The sequence below is a fragment of the Scleropages formosus genome, chromosome 22, assembly GCF_900964775.1.
Source record: "Scleropages formosus chromosome 22, fSclFor1.1, whole genome shotgun sequence".
NCBI lineage: Eukaryota > Metazoa > Chordata > Actinopteri > Osteoglossiformes > Osteoglossidae > Scleropages > Scleropages formosus.
Genome location: NC_041827.1, coordinates 10974311 through 10996812, shown reverse-complemented (window position 1 = coordinate 10996812; position 22502 = coordinate 10974311). Strand labels below are relative to the sequence as shown.

General features: G+C 39.6%; 1 protein-coding gene across 1 annotated transcript in view; it reads left to right on the top strand.

The window, feature by feature from the left end:
* Positions 1 to 355: 355 nt before the first annotated feature.
* The window catches only part of LOC108918383 (V-set and transmembrane domain-containing protein 2-like protein), a 29750-nt gene continuing 7603 nt past the window's right edge, over positions 356 to 22502 (top strand). The window contains exons 1-3 of the mRNA XM_018725535.1: positions 356 to 758; positions 20724 to 20890; positions 21792 to 21836. Of these exons, the coding sequence (XP_018581051.1) occupies positions 641 to 758; positions 20724 to 20890; positions 21792 to 21836 (330 nt within the window). The 5' untranslated portion in view covers positions 356 to 640. The remainder of the gene's footprint in view (positions 759 to 20723; positions 20891 to 21791; positions 21837 to 22502) is intronic.

The following is a 22502-nucleotide window of genomic DNA, read 5'->3' as shown; positions in this document are numbered from 1 at the left end:
TTTAGCGAGCCCGCAGGACCAGGATTATGGATTCCGTCTTACAAGAAGAAACTACTAGATGTGTATGATTTTATCTACGAGGTCGGAAAAGGCGCGTCCTGTTGCGAAACAAAGTAGCGGACATCACCTTTGGCGTTTTGATTATTCTTCTCGATTCCTTCAGCAGTCGGTTTTTTATTCATTTTTTTTTTTTTCTTTTGCATGATTTATAGACGTCTTACCCAGGCGACAGTATATCGCCCGGCGCCGGTACCGTTCCGATGTTAAATAGTTTGAAGACTGCGGTGAAACTTTGAATCAAAAAAAAAATAACGCGCGCCTCGGACGGCTTCCTCTAATCGATGCGATTAGCGGAGCGGGCGCGAGACGCGCGGCGCGAGACGTCCTCTCCCAGCTGAGCGCAGATCTGCATCGCGCGTCGCTCCTGGAGGGACGCGGGAGAAGGAAGCCATTCGCGCCACAGAGCAGCTCGCAGCTCCGCGCACACACTCCTTCTTCTCCTCAGTCTCCCGGAGTGGCTTCTCGTCCACAAGCAGAATTAATCTTGCGGGACGTGGCTGATCCTTTTTTCTTTCCCTCCCCCGGTGTTTCCTGCCTGATGTGAGGACAGCCGCGGTCCGGGAGCACGACGAGAAAAGCGATGGGTGCCTTCGGAGCGCTAGTAGGGATTTTGCATTGCATGGGACTCTACGTTCAACTGAGTGCCTCTTCCAGACAAGGTGGGCACGGCGAGGTGGAGAACCGCATCTCCGGAAACGGTATGTGAGCCACAGCAGAACTCCAAAGCTTTATGTTAAAATATAAGCACAAAAGGATACTTCTCCGTGGACATGATCAAGTGACAGCCACTGGGAATAAACAGGCGTATGGCGGGGCTATTATGTGGGCTCTATCTAGACTATGGTGGGCTGCTGTTGGAATCAATTTTCCAAAGGAAAGGGAAGCTTAAGCACGAAATATTTTCTCTATTCCAAACGCAGTTAAATTTGTAAAAATAAGTTGCTTGGTGGACGACGGCTGTTTTATTTCGCATACATTTTGCTCTGATTGTGATCGTCAACGTGATGTAGAAAGAAGGAAGCAAGGGTGCGCTTTTGCTACGCAGTTGCTTTGCACGTCCACCGGGATCTAACTGATTTTCCGACAGTTTCTGCTAGAGATCAGTGGACCGGCTCAGTTTTAATGGGATCCCACTGGGATCCCACTGGGATCCCTCTGCCTCTATCGCCAATGGCTCTGTTATCCTTCAGCACCACTGGCGCCTGAACTTTCATTGGCATATTTTGTAATCCCAGCTATGTCTTTTAAATAGTACAGAGAGAATGGTTTGTGAGGGGAAGATGAACATTGACGCGATGTGAAGAAAAGTTTGTGGAGGATATACAGTACGTTAGAGCAACTTGCTGGGCAGAAACACAATGGGTTATGATAATTTGATTTATACCACAAAAGAAAAACAATGGCATTCCTTGAACTTTGGTTTTCTATATATTTGAGGCAAAAGACATGTGTAGTGCCATCAGGGTGCGTAGTGGTTAGGACTGTCACCTTGTAATAAACATTCCTGGATTGGATCCTGACGTCTAATCCCTGATCGTGATAATTCTTTTGTATTGAGTCGGTAAGAACACCTAGCAGCATAAATCTAAACTGTCTGTTTTACATGGTGAGTTGCCTCGGATAAAAAAAGTGAGCTAAACCAAGGTCATATTTGATGAATCATTCTACCTGGCATTGTCATTAGCAAAGATTCAATGCTCATACAGGTACCGTATCCACCTTAATTAAAACTGTCTAGTTAACACAGAAAACGTTGATGTTACAGATTATCCTTAAAAACTGTCGTTTTCCATGGTCTAGTGAAAATAACACAGCTAACTAAAATGGTTAAAAATCCCTGTGCGGTCTCAGCCTGCAGTGACCGAGGAGAGGTGAGCAAAACTAGCCTCATATTGCACCTGCTGAAACCCATTACAATATATCACACATGTACAAATATGGAGTGTCTTGATGCATTTCCACAATGATGTTCATATGTATTGACTCAGAACACTGTAGACGTGTAAATGTTACTGCAGTGTGTGTGTATTTGCATTAGCTAAGAAGAGATCTAACAATTACTTGGGGAAATGACAATGTGCATCTATCTGGGTTGGAGCAGTTCCAGTGACAGGGACCCAAGGCACGGAATATTTTTTTGCAATTCGATTTCAGCTAGTTGAATTATTAAAAAGCTGTAGAATAGTTGAAACGGGTGTGTTAGGGCTGGGCTACAATGAGCACTCCGTTCTTGGCTCTCCAGGACTGGAAATGAAATAAGATCTGAGTTAGGGTGCTTATTATTTGCTGGCGGCCTTAAAGGTCAAGTGAAACACTGAGAATTTGCTTTTTTGTGGAGTGAATTAGCTTGTTGGACAAACATACAGCAGAGCCTTTACCAGCCAGAGGGTTTAGTATTCTCAGAAATGCATTACCAGACCTTCATAATGAATTAAAAAACAATTTACAGAAGCACCAACGCTAATAATGTCATAGGACGCCTCATTAAGCCATGCCTTTCTAAAGAATGGTTTGACTTTATTAATATCATTTGAGAAAAAAGCTCACACAGTTTAGATAACCATACCAGCATAGGCCTAATTTGCCCAAGGGACACTGGAGGCAGCCCTCTTTAAAATATGGGTTTTTCTTCAATACTTTATTGGGGCAGAAGGGGCTTTTGTACCCTTTGACTACACTGGTGAGTTGGCTTATTATGATGATTCCTCGTCTTGTTTGAAATCAAAGATATGCCACTGCATACTGAAATAACTGTACTAATTAACTTTCAGCAGCAGGCAAAATGGGGGAAAAATCAATTGGCCAACAAAACCTGAAGAAATAAATCAATAGCTGTCATTGTAAATGAGATGACTAGAGATGTTCATTAATAGTTTTAAAACTGGATCAAAGTTGTTGAGTCATTTCATGATGCTACTTGACTGATCATCCTTATACACTCTTCACAACCGTGCATCGCTGCCAAGGTTTGAAAAAATGACTTTTCTTGGGAACTTTTGGTGTGTGTGTCATCACTGCAGAGCATTAGTAATGACTGTTACACCTTGTAGCTCAAGGGTGTTCCATCATCCCTGAAAAACATGATGTTTGAGACACTTGTTACTGTGTAATATCCTAAACAGAACTGCTTTGGTACTTGATTCACCATTCCCCAAAGACTTTACTAGATTCTATAACCGTAAGACAACATTTTAACAAAGTAGACCAACTTGGTTTTTCTAGAAGCACTGGCATTTGTTCATTTAGCCAATACTTTTCTGCAAAGCAGCTTACGATGTTATGGAGCTGACAATAATTTGCCCATTTATACAGTTGGGAAATTTTTAGGGTCAAGTCAAGCTTTATCTGTGATGGTCTGAATAGCTTGCCACAGACTCCGTGTGTCTTTGCTGTCACTGAAGTGGTTATTGATTTTTAGTGCATATAACCGTTTTGCTTTCTTGATGCCACGGGACAGGTTAGCTCTTGCTGTTTTGAGGACTGCTTTGTCTCCCGATCTGTAAGCACCTTGCTCAAGGGTACTAAGCTGGAGGCGGGAGATGAACCTGCAACCTTTGGGAAAGTAACAGCACTTAGCACTGCACTACGAGGTATCCTGCAGTCAGTGTGATAAATGCATGGCTCATTTGGCCTGAGAGGCTGGCTTGTTGAATCACGTGTGGATTTCTCCTGGTGTTGCTGTGATGGTCGTAATGTCTTCTGTACTGTGGTAACTGAGAGCTATTCACACAGACTCAAACTCAATTTAGCTGTCAGTTTTAAGCACAATTGTCTGCAATGACTCCCTCAGAAAAGTTCTCTCCCGAATTGGTAGCTTTTTTTACACACTAAAGTATACAATGGAAATGGTACCGCTGACCAGAGGAGCAGCACATTCATCACCCCCGGCAACCAACTGCCTCCAAACACCAAGCGGTTCTTTAGGAAGTAAAATGGTTGCGCAACAAAATCAACAAGAAGCACTATATACTTTTATTGTTCCGTCTTCATAATTCCAGTTATATTTAGATAACGGCTCATCACTGGGGATCTGCAATCAATGGTTCTTTACACACAAGTGGCACTTCAAACCTACGAGACACTAAGCGCTTAAATGGCCACAACAAACTGCATATAAACACCGTGTGCTGTGAATGTGTGTGTGAGAGACCAGGCAAGAATAATTTCAGATACTGCACTGCAGCACTTTCCCGTGTGCCTCCAATAACCCATTTGGCAACTAAGCTATTGAATATAAAGGACAGTAAACATATAATACATTACATTTTGAAAAATGACTTGCTGGTTTCTTTTCCTCAGTCAGACAACATTTTGTCATTCTGTTGAAAGACTTCTAACTTCTGAAAAAGTGCCAGAATGGATTCTGGATTAGTTATGGCTGTAATCCTAGCCACAGTATAAGCATTATATAATAATAATAATTTGTGCTTTTTTTTTCAGTGTTGTAGGTGCACAGTATTATATGTACAATAAAACTAATTCACATGTTTAGAAAGTTTTAGCTGATACTGCTATTCAGTAAGTCTTGACAAATACCAAATATATCTTGCATAAAAGTTCAACAGAGGGGGGGTGTGGTGGTGCAGTGGGTTGGACTGGGTCCTGTTCTCCGGTGGGTCTGGGGTTCGAGTCCCGCTTGGGGTGTCTTGTGATGGCCTGACGTCCCGTCCTGGGTGTGTCCCCTCTCCCTCCAGCCTTATGCCCTGTGTTGCCGGGTTAGGCTCCGGCTCCCCGCGACCCCGTATGGGACAAGTGGTTCAGGCAATGTGTGTGTAAAAGATCAACAGTTACACAATTTGTAATTAATGAAATTACTTGATGCATTACTGTCTGTTTCAAGTAATATTTTCAAATGTGTAAAATACGCATGTGTGTTTCAAATTTACTGAAACATTTAAAACGAGAATGGATCCTGTGTCCATTCCGAAAACGCTGCAGGGTTAAAGTATATGCTGCCATCTCACTGATATTGTTGTGCTGAAAATAACAAAATGACAAACCCTGTAATAAGTTCAGATATTTTGAGTTTTTATAGGCGTAGGTTAAGTGAGTAAGGCCAGAAAAGAATGAGCCTTAAAACTGAGTAGCAGATGCACTTCCCTATTTCACAGATGCCAGTGTTTGAACCAAAGAAAAGCGGAAAAAATTGAAAAGCTGTGTACACTCTCTTCTTGAATTTATTACTGTACTTTGATGGAGGATGAAAAAAATCAATTAGTATTTTACGCTATGCGCAGACAGGAAATTTTTAATTAAAAATAGAGTTCAGCAGTTAATATCTTGGCCATGTGTCCTGTTCATGTGAGAAATTGCAGACACAAGTGGAGTAATGGCATAAAGACATTTTAAAGTCTCACAACACGAGTGAGTGTTAATCTCAGTTACCTGTATTTTACAGAGGTCCGAAGTTCTGCATTTCAATTCCTTTTCCTCCCAGTTTCGTTAAAGCCACATAACCAGTTGTATGCCTCTTCCCCAAAGCACCCACACCCAGCAAAGGGGTGAACACAAGTACACACAAGAACTTCTTTAATGTTTAATGGACCTCCTCTGCACAAATGGCTGATATGGAATGACTGGAACTGAAGCCCAACTGGTCAGCATAGGCCATTGAACAAATCGCAGATGTTCCACAGTGGAAGCCCAGGCACTTCTCTGAAGTGATCAGACAAATGCAGTGTGTAAAAAAAAAAATCCTGTGTGGCATGAGGCTGTGTCCTTGTGTATCACAAATGTATGTGTCCAAAACCTGTCTGCCGGAGGCCTCCATTCACACTCCCTGCCCCCGCTGGCTTATCTTGTAGGTCTGCTCTAGTGCAGCGGGCTGGAACAGTGCAGGCAGGTAGGCAAGCAGGTCAGGCTCAGGTTCGTGGCCTCTGGCCAGCGATGCGTATCTGCTTCTGGCCTGTCTTCATCTGACAACATTTAGGCCCCCGTAAGGGATCCTGTTATTGCAGGGAGGCATGCAAATATAAAAATGTGACACCGTGGAAAACATTGTGGTCTTGATCAGAAGGAGGCTTTTACAAACAGTACCTGATACAAGGGGGTGCGGTGGCGCAGTGGGTTGGACCACAGTCCTGCTCTCCGCTGGGTCTGGGGTTTGAGTCCCGCTTGGGGTGCCTTGCGATGGACTGGCGTCCTGTCCTGGGTGTGTCCCCTCCGGCCTTACGCCCTGTGTTGCTGGGTAGGCTCCGGTTCCCCCGTGACCCTGTATGGGACAAGCGGTTCTGAAGGTGTGTGTGTGTGTGTGTGTGTGTGTGTACCTGATACAATGGCCTATGATTTTAAAATGTAGCGACAGTTTTGTTAGCTTAAAGATGTAACCTCGTTCACCTCTAGCACTATCCTGAACCACTGTAATCTTTACAAGCATAAACCTTACACTTAAACATTCCTATTAAGTAAAATCCCTGTCTCTTGATTTAGAATAGAGCATGTCAAGTACCACTTGATCACCACTGTTTTCATACAGCATCACGTCTTGGGGCTTCCTTGTCTGATCCTTTCTCACCTGTTTTGAAGAGGAAATCAGGTTTGAGCAGTTAAATTTAGGGGTGTATTTCTAGGAACACGTAGTCGTGTTTAACATATACCAAATTACAGTACGGTGTATGGAATGGGACATTATTTTGTTTTTGTCCTCAGAGTGTTTATGCAAACCAGCCCTCTCCAGTAGAGTGGGAAATTTTAGTTATTATTAATATGACGCCCTCACAATCTGTTTTTTAATAAAGGTATCTGCCTCTACAGTTTACTGCACATTTTAATTTTCTTCACATCATGCTGTGAGAAGGAAGGAAACAGCTTGGATCCTCACCCAGATTCAGTACTGGGTCAGTGCTGGCAGCGTCCTGGCAGCTGCACACTCATACTTGACAGTTTGGTGGAAGTGCGCACAGCAGTTGACTTTGGCTGGTGCCTAAGGGCAGAACGAGTCGAAGGTTTAAAGGGAAGGGCAACGGGAGCACGTTAATAGGGGTAATAGGTGTCTGTCAAACTGTTCCCCAGCCAGTGCACACCTACAGATGGCTGCATTTGAAATGATTAAGATGCAGTAACTGAGTATCAGGATTGTGAAAGGAGGATCCTGACAGAAATTGTTGAGTTGCCCATTGAATTCACTTAGTGAGCCTAAGGGGATTTAGTTCTAGGCCAAGCTTATCTCTCTTAAGCACATTACATTCACAGGTGACACGGGAGGTTGCCATAGAATGCCTCTTGGCGTGGGACTGGCACGCGGCTATGGCTCTAACCTGTTGGTCTTATGCCTTTGACCTGCAGATTGATTTTTCCAAAGAGCACCAATGCCTGAAGGTTAACTCTCTTTTTTTATTGTGTTGTCTTCACTGGTGCGAGGTGACTGCTTTGACAACTTTAAACGGGAGCCTTTCGTCTCTTTAAGCTCTTGAAGCTTTTAGCATCTGTCACGAAGATCACTTTAATATAACCTAAACTGGAATTAAGGAAAATTTTGTAAATTCCATAATAGCCTTCACTGCCATCATGCATTTGACAAGCTGTTAATGATAATATATGAATGAATGGATGAGAGTATTATTATATCAGTTTGAGTCTAAATACTTCAGTTAAATACATCTGATTAATAACTGACTTGAACACTTACACATATGCTGGGACATAATTTTTTGATCTTTTCTTGTTTTGGAATTACCTGAAAAGAAACTATGCAATGAACTCTGTGTCCTCCTCTCTGTGGTTTGTTAAATAAATTGAGTCTTTCATAATTTTTGCATAAAAGGTGACTTGTTATTATTGCACTGATTTAAAAAGTTTTAAAGTGCTCCCGACAACCCTCAAGTTAAGTCCAACTAAAATTCCGAAGTTGAATTAATGTTTGTTTGTGCACATGAAATTTCTCACCCACTTATTCCTGACATTTTTTATTGATTATGAACGCTACTCATTTTTCCTCATCTGCAAAATGCCATGGGTATACACATACTGTAGACATACTGAAATTAATCACCCACCCTGTGTGAATAGTTTTGCCTTGTCACTATCAGATTCATGACTGAGGGTTAACGTGATTTTAAAAGAATCAGATTACAAACTAAACAAAAAAGCATTATAACACTTTGCAAGAGCCTCTGTTCCAGGTTTTCTTTCAGTGTTGAAATCACTTTTTTACTGCTATACAGCTTTTACAGTCATAAATAAATAGGACACTTTAGGATGAAGTGTCACAGATATGGCAACAGTCCTCAACTATCCCACTTTCATATACACAAGAAAAAACAAGCATAGTGAAAACAAGACTGGCCTGACCACACCAACTTCCCACCTGTACTGGCTGCCATGCCTGGAGGTGGCTCATTCATAGGAAACAAGCACCGAATGTAAGCAGTTAGAAAAACCAAAGAGGGCCTAAGAGAGAGAGAAAAGAAAAAGATATGTGTGCGCTTTGTAGAATTGTAGCTTAATAGTAATTTTTTTGCAAAAAAAAAAAAATCACTTTTCTTTCAGGACTGCATTTTATTTCTGCTACTGCTTGGCGTCTTGTTGATTTTTTTCCTTTGAAAGCTGAAAAGCCATTTTTTGTTCAGTTTGAACCATTTTTTTTTTGGCCAAGCTTTGTGTGAGAGTCCTTAGTTTATAGCCTTGAAATTATGAAAGAAAAATAAAAATTCAAGCAAATCCACTGCCCGGTCACTGCCCACACATGCCACTCCACGATACCACTATGCTTGCATCAGCATGATGAAATAAGCAGATGCCGCTCTGGGATCAGTTTAACCCAGAGTCCTGGAGTGAACTGACTGCTGCTGAACTGCATCGGCAGCATGATATTCTTTTAATAAACACCATACAGACTACAGGCTACAGACCACACCACAAAGCTGCCTTCCTTATCATTCAGTGGTTCTTTTTTTTTACCCTTGTTTTCCCTTCTATCTTGAAAAATGACTGAAGGTGTAATCGAGATGAGCTGAATCCCCCCTAATGAAGTCAGGCAGTGCTGAGGTGTTTGGTGTTGAACACTTGGTAAATTTATGAGTTTCTCTCTTGCTTATCGTGCTTCTTTTAGATAGTGACTGACTGTCTGATTTTAATAGATAAGCAGTTCTTATATGTGTGGATAGCTAAAACTAGCTTAAAATTATGCTGCTGTGCAGATGTTGCAGCAAGGTATGAAAGGTTTTATGGAAAGATTGCATACTGCTTATCTCTGCAGTTGATAAAACGTGTCAGCTAAGCTTTGATTGCAAACTAGACACAGAGGCAAAGGCATTCAGTCAAATGGATTCAACTTAGTCTGAACTGTAAAATCTGCTTTGCAATTAAACTTTACACCCTAATAGCATTAGGATTATTAGGAAAAAATAAAGCATGCCCCTTCAGCAACCTCACTCAAGGAAGCTTTCTGCTACCCATAGGTTTGCTACAACGTGAGCACAATTAGCACTACTATGAGTAAATAAATTCATGATGCCTGTACAGTCATCATCCATCATTCTTATCTCAGCAATAAAGTAAGAAAAATTGTAAATAAGGGGAATTGTGTCAGGCTCCCTATTATTCTCCAATACGAAAAGATTTGAGAACCTTTCTTTTATTCCTTATATAGTAACTAAGAAAGCTTGAGGAGCATCATGACCATAACTCAATATGAATTGTGGTAAGCTTAAATGCAGAGTTTCTTCACAACTGTACAGTGCAATAGGCATTAACTGTGGGTCAAGTGCTGTGAGGACGTAGCAACTTGTAAACAACGACATACAAAGAGACATGGTGACTGGAGAACTTCTAGGATGAAGAGCAAAGACATGCTGGAAATAGAGTTTCACTTCTATAGGAATGTATACCAGTACAAAACAATAGCAAGCACCACTTAAGAAGACACAACCTGAACACTCGTAGACTCACCTTTAACCACCTGGGTAGTTGCTTGATTTTCTGATTGCCTGATGGAATTATTAGAAACAGGTGTATGGAGTTATTTCTGATAGATTCAACCAGGGGGGCTCTGGCAGTCACTGGGGGTATTGCTCACAGGGGCTGGAACAAATAGACAAATACCACAATAAATAAATTAAACATGAACTAACCAAATTTGTCAGTTTTATCTAAGTATTCTTTTAAATGACTCATAATTGATCAGCTTATTTAAGTAACAATTTAGCCTGTTTATGGTTGTTTTTTAAATGATGATCATTCCCAATATAGGGAAATAAGTGGGATGCTATTTTGTGTATTGCTCAGACACTTGAACAGTGTCAAGTGTGATGGCCCATTATCTCTGTCAGCAGCCTGTGAGGGTCATTAGTTAAATCTTATTTCCTCTCTGCGGTGTCTCTTCTTCATAATGGTAATTTTTTTAAGACATATTCATTCTTTGTTCTGTGCATGAGTACCGTGTTTATAATGATATAGTTAACTCTATTTAACTTCTGCTCTGTCATCAGTGTGTTTTCCTCTCAGCCACGACAGTTGTTTTCTAGCTTGATTGATCGATGAGGGAAGGCACTTTTCAGATGATCAGCTGATGATCTGAATTTAACGATTATGTAACACCTACTTTGTTAATTTAATTTGTATTTTAAGACATGCTGGAAGATATTTTTATGGACAGAAATTGTAACTGCAGTCCTGGTGCACCATGTCCACTTTAATTGTATTTTTCCAGGGACACAAGAAGGGTTTTCACAATGAGAGCTTGAGCTGTATGGCAGTAATTAAGAGCCAAAGACAGCAACAGTCATAGCTGGGCTGGCCACAAACAGCCTGCTGGGAGGTGGGCTGACTGGCTCTTGCGAAGACACGGCAAGGTCCTGGCCCATGCTTTCACTGCCCGTGCTTGTGTGCTACTTGTGAGGCTCAGTGGGAGCTTTGATTCCCAATCAGGATCCCCCTTCCTGGCCCCCACCACAGCGACACACATTTTAATGATGCAGCTCTAGCTCATGCTAATTTTGTTTGCCACGCCGCTGTCTAACTCGTGCTCCCTTTGGATTCAGTGGGCACTGGAAGACGGAGAGAGGCGCACCAGTGGCTAAATTTATTCATCTCATTTCGGTGTGGACTTGTAGGGAGGAGGGATCTCTGGGGACAGCTGCATTATTTATTTATTTTCTCATTTGTGGGTTATTTGGTTATCTTTCTTACACTTTAATGAGACTTCTTTTGTGTGCGGCTGACATCTACTGAGCCCTGTTTCCAGCAGTAAAATAGAAGGGTTGTGCTTTACAGCATATGCCAGCTGTTTTTGGGGGGAAAAAAAAAAAGTGTATTATACCTTTGTAAACAGATTTAGGTGCAAGTTTTGAGTTTCCCATATTAATTTGAATAAGTAAAACTGCCACAGGTCCACTACAATTAATTATTTAAATGCTGTATACAACGTAAGGTAGAATTTTATATAGAATCTGCAGTATCTCTGTCAGTCCATGACCTCTTCATTGTATTTCGTCTTTCTAACTGTAACAATGGCAAATGGACATGAGAAATATTTAATATAAAAGGTTACGATAACATGGCATTTTCAGATGAATGTTAAATTTCTTGCCATGTCACCGCACTTCTCACTCAAACCATACTAATAGCTGCTAATAGTCTCACTTTGCCCTGCACATTGAATATAGTATTATCTGGGTTCAGCTGCACTTACAAGCTGAGATTCTGTGTATCTAATTGAAAAGAACAGATGGTAGCCAGCACTGACTGGATGAGTTCAAGGAGAACAGGGTCACATTTAGACAAGAAGGGTTGTGTGTTCGTATTGTTAAATAACAGGGTTTTGTGTGCCCGGTGATATTTATGAAGGTCTAGTGAAAAGGAATGTATTTTAAGGCACCGCTCATGTTGAGTAACTGAATGAAAAGGTGTATGTTTTTGGGATTCCCTCATAAGACCTCTTGAAACTTTCTGCAGCCTTAGTTACGGTTGTTTTAGTACTGATAATCGACAAGGTCTGCTTAGATGTGCTCATGTCAAGTCTTAATGTGCTGTGGTTCATTAAATGTGACTGTTTCTTATCGCACTTATTGTTTTGCCAAACTCCCCTCTTTATTATATAAGCAAAGAATGAATGCGCTTATGCTCCAGTTTTCAGGCCTAGAAAAAAAGTCATTTGTGGAAATTAATATTTTAAGCAAATAACTTGCTTATTTGTTTGTTGCTATTGGTGAAATAGTAGAAAAGGTGCCAAAATTGTAATTTTTGAAAATGTATATTTTATGCTTAAAGTTGTTTTCATTCACTTTCTGTTGCTTATCAATTTTTATTTTCATGCAAAAAAATGACTTTTCAATGTTTAAAATGAATGGGGCTTGTATAATTTGGAGAATTCACTTCCTTGAATTTCTTTGCATTTCAGAAATTAGCAATTGTTTGTTCTCATCCTCCAAAGAGGTGGAGGAACATTGTCATCGGTGAAATTTCCGAATCCTTCTCTCTGTTCCAGTTGTCAGTTCAGTTAGACTTTAAGTGCAAAATATGAATCTTACCACATAGAGACGGTTTCTTTACATAACGATAACGTGATTTTTGCCTAACTTTAATCATTTAGACTCTTTAAAATGTCTTAGAGTAGTTCTTGACAGCTAAGCTGACTCTGTGTTCTTTTTGTATCTTTTGTATAATTTTATGCGGGGTGGTCGGTGGGTATTTATCACTTCATACTGTTAGACAGTAAGGAGTAGATAAGACAAAAACAAGTGCACATCTGAAAGAAGTGGACTATGGCTGCACCAAATTCCTAAACTGATGTTGTATGAAATAGAAACCTTCCAGGAAGTTTTTCAGTTCCACTTGTAGACCCAGTACTGCTCCTCTTCAGATTGGTGAAGATGCAAATTTTTTACAAATTATTTAATTTATTATGTTAAATTATTCTATAAATTTTAGAGATTATTTATCAGAAATATTTGAGGTTTTCACAAGAAATGAATTCAGGAACATCCGCAATACTAAGTTTTTATTGATTGTGAATTAGTGGTAAAAGTGATATTGGATTTATGAACAATCAGGTTATAAACAAATTTATGATCCCTGCTTTTGCATTGAGACATCAAGAGATCTCAATACTAACACAATGGTGTTACGGTCAAATTTAAATTAAAAAAAAAAAAAAAAAAAAAAAAAAAAAAAAACTGACTCTTCAAATATTTTGTGTATATGTTAATCTGCATGGAAACAAAGTTGTTTCCCTTATTAAAAAACATGAAACCGTCCTGTGGACCAGGGATCTTTAAAACTTAGAAATACTGGAATGATATACAGCATGTAGTTACTGAAGCACTGAGTCGATTTACAGCCAGTTATACTACTTGGCTTCTGGCCATAGATCTGTTTGTAGCGTTGACTCACTCACTGAAACTTGCAGACCAATCTAGTATTACTGCATGGACAAGCAACATGAATTTTGGATATTAATGTTCATTTTCAGTCCCCTGTCTTTTATTGCCACCACTGGTTTAGAACATCTGGTTTAAAAACCTAAAAAAAATTGTTTACAATGCAATGTAGAAAATGTCAATTTTACATTAGTTTAGTTCATGTAGACCACACACACACACACACACACACATTTTCAGAACCGCTTGTCCCATACGGGGTCACGGGGAACCGGAGCCTACCCGGTAACACAGGGCGTAAGGCCGGAGGGGGAGGGGACACACCCAGGACGGGACACCAGTCCGTCGCAAGGCACCCCAAGTGGGACTCGAACCCCAGACCCACCGGACAGCAGGACCGAGGTCCAACCCACTGCGCCACCGCACCCCCTTCATGTAGACCATTATGTTTAATTTTAAATTTTTTTAATATTTATGTTGGGGGGGGGTGTGGTGGTGCAGTGGGTTGGACCGGGTCCTGCTCTCTGGTGGCCTGGCGTCCCGTCCTGGGTGTATCCCCTCCCCCTCCAGCCTTACGCCTTGCGTTGCCGGGTTAGGCTCTGGCTCCACGCGACCCCGTATGGGACAAGCGGTTCAGACACTATGTGTGTGTGTGACACTTCTGTAAATAGAATGTTATTTGACTTGGATTCGCTGTTAAGTAAACATATTTTATCCAAGCAATGGCAATGATTACTGATGAAATTGTAACACTTAATGTCTGTCATGCTGAAATTAGCAGTCAGAAATTTAAAATCAAGCGATATATATTTACATTTGGATATCCATAAAATCTGTTGTTGATGAATTGCATTGTTTGTGTGAGCATAACAACTCTTCATCACAAAGTCAGTTAGGCATAGGAACAATTTGATAGCTGGATGATTTGTACCATTTCCTTCAATGACCTTCATTGTCTCACAGTTTATTATTTGTGTTTCATCATTGTCACACTTTTATGAGAAAGAGAAACGTAACTGGATTAACTATATAACATAACTTTTGTAACTGGGTTTCCTTCCAGAATTCTATTGCTAACTGCTTGTCTGATTTTTCTATGAATGAATGAATGAACCCAGAAGCTCTAATGCTAATGGGAAATGAGATCCAGCACCAGTTCACCAAAAAAAAAATATGTTTTTGTGATAAAGACCCAAAAGTCAATCTGCAGAATAACATACATTTACTTTTTAAAATGTGTTGTTTAAACTGTAATCCCACTGTTTTAAGAATGTTTTATGTGTGAAAAACATTTTTAAAAAGGGGTTCGGTCTTGGTAACTCCATAAGAAGATACTATCAACTGTCAGGCCTTTTCTTTTTCCAACATACCTGTATGAATTCATCTCGTTCATCCCTCTGTGGAGACTCATAAGACACAAGTCACATACATCTTCCCAAAAAAGCCACAGCACATTTCTACCACATAAGTATCAGTTTAAGTTTTTCATGATGGTATACATGATGGATTGGCTATGAGCAAAGTCTTAAGTTCACTGTGCCCTGTGCTTATAACAGTTTAGTTTAAGGAACTTAATGTTTCAGAGGCTCTTGATATTCACTGAGAGGTTTCAGTATTACATTACGATCTGGCCCTTTACGACCCAGCTGCCTTGAAATTTTAATGATCCAATGAAGTAAATTGAAATGCTAAATCATAAGGCTTCTTCTGGAAATTTTTGCATTCAGCCTAATAGTACAGAGCGCGGTATAATCTATTGTGAAATGCATTTATTGATATAATAATTGCTTGCATTTTCTATGCCTTGTGCACTCTTTCTATAAAGCAGCTATATTCCATTTTTGGATTAATTCTTACCTTAAGGAACACCTAAATGATTGCCTTAATTTGTGTGAAGAGATTTTGCGTGTGTTGCATTTGCCCCCCTTCTCCAATAGAGTAGAACTTGAAGCATTTCTAAGTCATTTTTACTCACTTATTTGGATGCATGCTCTAAGAAGCATACAGAAGAAACAGATTAACTATGTAGAATAAGTGTTTGAAGGCCGGAAAATTTTCCTTTCTCTGGTTTATTTGAATGTGATTTCCTTTGTAATTCCTCCTCCTGTCCAATAGTCACTACATTTTAATCTCCTTCTTACTCTTTCTCCCCAACATCCTTAATCATTACATTGCTTTGTGTCATCATCTTGCCAATACAGAGTTTAATTTCTGGACTGTATAGTGTTTATTTATCATAGCTGTCTAATGCTTATGTGATCTGTGTAATATTTTATGAGGAGAGAAAATGTATATAAATCATTTTTGACCCTACTCACTTTCGAAATCAAAAATTCACTGTAAGTGTTGTTAGTGAGACTGAATTCTCATATTGAGTTGAGATATGTTTGCTGTTTTCTACACAGTTCTGTCTCACTGCCTTGTCATAAATTAATCTTGTAAATCATTTACAGTATAAAGTATCAATATGCATAATCCCTCAGGAAACTTTGTGTTTTGCTGATAGGAGCAAATAGGATAGCTCATACACACCCATTGTCTGACGCCGCTTGACCCAAGCGGGGTCGCAGCAAGCCAGGGCGCAAGGCTGGAGGGGGAGGGGGCGCACCCAGGATAGGATGCCAGTCCGCCGCAGGGCACCCCAAGTGGGACTCGAACCCCAGACCCACCAGAGAGCAGGCAGAGGCCAAACCTGCTGCACCACTGTGCCCCCTTAAAAGGATACCTATCAGACATAATTTATTAACATCTGTTGAACACCTGGTGAGTTTTCAGAATATTATCTACTAAAGAATAACTTTCAAATGAGCAATGCTTTTTTGGAAGAAATGTGCCTCTTAATTTAAACTAAAATCTTCTTAGAAATACAAAACGACATAAAGCAATGCAGAAGGACAAAATGTATAATCTGGATTTGAAAAGCAATAAACTTGGTTATAGGCCCAGCTTTCCCCATCAACTGATGGGTCATTCCTACATTCATGCATTTATGACCATTAAAATAGATTTCTATACTGCCATATTTTAATATCAGGACATTGGTGCTGTAAAGCTTGTTTGTATGTGGGTTACATAATGCTACTTCTAAATTTGCCCTCTTATTCCTCTTATTTTGGTTATATATGAAATCCGAGAACTGAAACTCGTGAGAAGCTATAATTAGCTGCTGCTTTTTTTCTATATTTTACATCTAAATTTCAGATATGGAATAAATAAAATTGGACACAACCAATAAATCTTCAGTCTAATGTAAATGGACATTTTTTAATGTAATTTTTTCATCTCAAATTCACTGTTCATTAATTTCTTTGTTTAAAATGCTACATTCTTTGCAGTGAGACTTGGCAATTCCAGAGAAAAATGTCTTAAATTGCAATGTGTAGCAGCAATGCACAATGTTCTCCTTTAGGAAAGTCACAAGTTAATTTATGTTTAGCTCTTAGGTGGTATTTTGAACTCAAAGCACTTTGCTGAAATTGTGTTTCAAACCTAACAGTTGGTCCAAATGACCTTGCTCTTATTCGAAGAGCCATCTGGTCTCTTTTATAATGATAGAAGGTAAAACTTATTGTAAACCATTCATACATTGTTCCTCATACAGTATTTTCCGCAGGAAGAATCCTTGCCAAATATTTAGTATTTCATTCACGCAATTAATAAGGAGGGCATGTGTTTTTATTCACCATGATCTTCCAGGCTCCAGCAATCAGCAATGAGAACTATGTTTTCAGTTCAGTTTAACTGAATTCATTAGGAAACTTCTGCAATGGGTGTCTCAGAGTACTTACCATAACATCTGTCAAGTGCAAAATGAAATGCAGCAAGTTCCATTAGTGAAAGCAAATGACATCAGTAACAAATCACAGTTGGTTACCAAAACATGCGTGGGAAAGATAAATAGACTATTCTTTTTCCCTAGCAGCAAAGATTTACCGAAAGCACCTGTCAAAAACAAATAATAACAAATAAAGTCTTTGTCACAGCTGGAATTTCGCTTCCACATGGAGCTTTATCAAGATAAACATAATAAAGGACACCTACCTATCAAATGTCAGCGTGGTAATGACAAAAAAACAATCCTTGGGAATATTACAATTTTATTTTATTGTGCATAAAACAAAGAAGGTGTTCATATACAGTTATACAGAATACATGTATATCCCATTTATTTGTTTAGATATTACAATTTATCAGCTCAAAAGAGCATACTTTTCTATCTTTGGTTTTCATATCTCAAATAATTTCCTTATTTATCAAGGTAAAATGTTTTTTTTTTTTGGTATAGATATGAGGAGAACATAAAGGTTTATCGAGAACATATAAGGTTGGGGAGCAAATAGTTTGCTAAGGCAGAAGGAATTTCCCATGGCTCGAGTCTGGAAAGCCGAGTGCATGCTAAGTTTTGCGCTCTGTGCCTTTGAATGCAATCAAGTGTATGATTCATGTCCCAACAGAAACATCTCTTTGTCAGCTCATGCAAATGGAGGCGAGGAATAGAAAGTGGAAAACACAGGCTGTCTGAATTGAAGAACTTTTTTCTGGATGGCACTACATTTACGCAGTATCTGCTGTTTGTGCTGTTCACCCTGCCTCAAATGTGCCGTATGTGATTAGCCCATCTGGATGTAGAAGGACTGTGCAGACACAAAATAAGACATGCAAGGTGTTTTCTTCAGCAGGAAAATGAATGTGTGTGTCTGTTATTATCATAGGCTGACAACATTCTCCACTGGGACATACATTAACTTAGCAGATGCTTTTGTCCAAAGTGACTTCCAATGAACTCTATGAAGTGTTATGAGCCCACACACCTTATTCACCAAGGTGATTTATGCTGCTAGATACACTACTTGCAATGGGTCACTCATCCATACAGCAGCAGAACACACTCTCTCTGTCACTTACATACACTATGGGGGAACCTGAACAGCATGTCTTTGGACTGTGGGAGGAAACCAGAGTACCTGGGGGAAACCCACTCAGACATGGGGAGAACATACAAACTCCATACAGACTGAGCAGGGATCAAACCCGCATCCTCTCGTACTACCCAGCTGCTCTGAGACAGCATCGCTACTTGCTGTGCCACCCGTAACATATATGATTGTGAACATGACAAGTGAACATACATGTTCATCAATAATTATTTATATATTGTCATGAGACAAGGAGATTTGAATGGTTGACTGTATGCTGCTAAAACCAATAGAAGTTGCCTGCTAGAGTAATTCTCTGCCAGACGAGCTTAAACGTGGTCAACCTTTGTTATGCATGTATTTTTTTTACTGTTTTTTTTCCAAACACGCATATTTCTCTGGACACGCGACTATTTTTTCATTCCTTCACCACAGAAGCTGATTAGCAGTACTTTCCCCTAGGCCAACAAATAACCCAACAGAGCACTGGGATAAGTTAATAACAGCCACAGGACATCCGTAGTCAGCAGCGGTTGGAAGGTTAATAGCAAATATAATCATTTAAATGTCGTGTTTCCATTTAATTTATCTTTTTTTTGACTAGGGTGAAAAATAAAATGGGACTTTTTGTTGAGATCCCATACTTTTGGAGATGCATTTATGACCATGCACAGAGCAAGATTGCCATAATATTCTGCTGGGAATGTGGGTTGTGATTGCAAGCAGTCTTTCATCATCATGTGAGAGGATGTGGCTGCGATCTGCGTTGCAGGGGGTTTCGAAGGAAACAGGTGTAGGTGGGAGGCGGATGTAACACTGTCTGAGTCACAGGGTTCTTGCGAGGATGGGAACAGCAGGTCACAGCCTCCCGGGGGCTCGCTTAGGATTCAAGCGCTCCGCACTAAAAATGTCACAGACACAGAGTGGAGATGGAATATCAATTACGCTTCTCCCTCTTATCCCCCCTCCCCTTACCTAAAGATCGCAGCCTTTTGTCAGCGGTGCCCAACAAAAGAGGATTATTAAAATTAAGAGGAAAAATGGGGTGCAAAGCTTTAATCACAGTTAATTGACTTGCTTTACATTTCAAACAGTGCAGGAAAAAGCACAAAGCAGGCATTTATTATACTACAGTTCAATAATTCAATCTGCATGCAATTCCATGGGAGATTTAAGCCATCATGGCAAATGCTGCAAATCTGTGACTTTCAGAGGGATGGATATTGCAGTTCCATGCAGAATATGAAGGTACATGCATACTTTATTTCTTATTTCTCCCATACAACTGTAAATTATATATTCTTTATAACTCTGTCCTTTCTTGAGGGTGAGTTTATTGTACAGTTTTAGTAGAGACAAAGTTTCTTTGGATGACTGCAATAATATGTGAGCCACAAAATCTTTTTTATGTCTGAATTCCTTATTGTATGCCAATTAGGGAATGTAAACCCAGTTCAAACAATTAGACTTTCAATGACTGGACAGGGAGGCTAATGAAGCTAAATAAAATAAAATATTTGGTCAGACACTGCATGTAACTTCAGTTTTCTTTCAACCTTTGAAGAGAATATATATTTTTTTCATAATCTTTTGAAAGTATTCTTTTTTTTTTATGAAAATATTTTAAAGGACTTAGATGCAGACTCAGACTGGCATTTTAAACTCATTAAGATAAGAAATATGCATTCTTCTCTGAAATGTAAATTATGGCATTATTTTGCATTTTTTTGTTGCTTGGGCAACATTTCAGTCCGAAGTTACTTCTATTTTACATTTGCTGGAGGAACTTTTGTTAAGTCTTGTGTTAATTTTGCACAAGAGTATGACAGCAGAGCCTCTCCTTGGACTGGTAGCCATCAGTTATCTTAACCATTTCAGTTTCTGCTGCCCCATTAACACCATGCCCAACCAAATCAATATAAAGTGTGATATATTTGGTACACCTTGACAATAAAAAATGTCCAATCAATCTACAACACAATATTACTTGAAGCTTCAGGCTACGGGGCCCCCTTCTTCAACACAGAGAGCTTTTTATATTCAGTGTGCACACAGTTAGAGCATAGATTTATTACATCAATTAAACTCGGGACTGGAGACCATTGAATAAAAGCTATGAGCTTTTATAGGAATTAAGTTCTTGCATGAGGTACCTCGACTTTCAACTCAAAAAGAAGCCGTAAAAAGGAGCTCAGAGCTCATAACCGGAATGATATTCAGCTGTAAATAGGCTGAGTAGCAGCATGTTAGTGGCATCGAGAGCAGTTGGATGAAAGTCTTGTGGGCATTTATGGAAACCATGAACAAGACCACCTGATTTTATGAAATCTGGTGATCTCTTGAAGCAAGTGCAGTAAATTTCAAGAAACAACAGGGAAACTTTGACTGAAATCGCTCATCATAAATGAAACAAAAGTGTTTTTCTTTACAGCGTTCTTCACAGAAGTGCCCCATGACATCAAAACACAGAGCGGGCAGGATGTGGAGATGGCCTGCTCCTTCCGTGGAGCAGGGTCCCCTTCCTACTCGCTGGAGATCCAGTGGTGGTACATCAGGAACAGAGAATGGACAGACAAGCAAGCTTGGATGACTAATGAGGTGAGGATGACTCATTTCATATAAAAATCAACAATATTCTGTGTGTTGGCCAAGTAAGTTTGCAAACTAAATGAAACAATATATTATTCATTGCATTGCATGCATTGTTTTATTTTGAATGAATATAACAATCACTGTTTATTTTTGTGTAATCGGGAAAGCTCCTACCTTGCTTCTAATTCTCAAAGTTGTAAATAATCTTATTTTCAGCTTTGAAAAAGTAAATTGCATTTAAAGTTTACATCTCAGCTAAAGTGCATTATGGCTACAGCAACCAAGTTATCTCTGTCATTGTAATGAGTAGAATTAGACCCTGATGTCTCTAAGGATGTGAAAAGCACACAAAAATCTCAGTACTGGAGAAACCTGTACCCTTCTTCTGAGGTTGAACATTTTCAGTCCCCTGTTGTGTCATAAGATATTTTAATTGGAAGATAGAAACAGATTGAATAAACTTCTGCTCATTACCCCTCTTGCATAACTCATCACCAGACCCACAAGATTGTTTTTTCCCTGGTGTTTTCTCCTTCTTCTTTGAAGTAGATTTAAATGTAACTGCTTTATTTTGACCGAAACATATTTTGCTAGTTCCAACTGCTCAAAACCTGTCCAATTTAAAATAATTGCTGCATAATACAAGTTGATCGCCCTCTCAGTTGACCGCCTTCCTGCCACCAGTCCTTCTGTGATGAGTCGCGGTATATAGTCAGTTATAGACCATTTTATCTTAAGTTTAGGTTTCACGAAAACAATTTGGGGTTCGTCATTTGAATTATGTATTTAAAAAATGTATGAACTAAAGATAATAATATTTGGAAGTCAAATATTGGCTTTCTTTTTTGTAATATGTTTATATGAAATTGTTGAATCTCTTCATAGAACCTAATTTTGCTGATTACAGGTAGTGGCCCAAGATGAGATGATAACAGATGCTACCAAAATAAGTGTAAGTATGCACAGCATGAGGAAAAAAAAAAAAAACAATGGTTCAATAGACAAATCTCCTTTAAATGGTTGTTGTTGATGTGTGGGTTTGCGCAAGGGTGGACAAGGTGTGAGATCAGCCCCTTTTTCCACTAATGAAAGGCACACACTCTAGCAGGCTGTGCATCAGGGAGCACAATTTTCTCCATATCACCTGAATGCATTGCACTGCCACTCTTCTTCTGTATCTGCAGTAATACTGCAAAATCTGTACTGCTGCTGTTTACTGTGCGTTCCTTTTGTCACTCTGCAGAGGTCATGTTTCTTTTGGCTAAAGACTCTAAATATTCTTTGCATTCTTTGCTTATTTTGAAAAAATTTAATCCCATCCTTTAAATATATTAATACAATAACAACAAGATTTTATATGTCACTATATAACATGGGGGACATGGTGGCACAGTGGGTTTGGTTTACGATGCGATGTAGAAAATGTCAATTTTACATTACAGTTTAGTTCATTTAGACAATTATGTTTAATTTTAAATTTGTTTAATATTTATGTTGGGGGGGGGGCGTGGTGGTGCAGTGGGTTGGACTGGGTCCTGCTCTCTGGTGGGTCTGGGGTTCGAGTCTTGCTTGGGGTGCCTTGCGATGGGCTGGTGTCCCGTCCTAGGTGTGTCCTCTA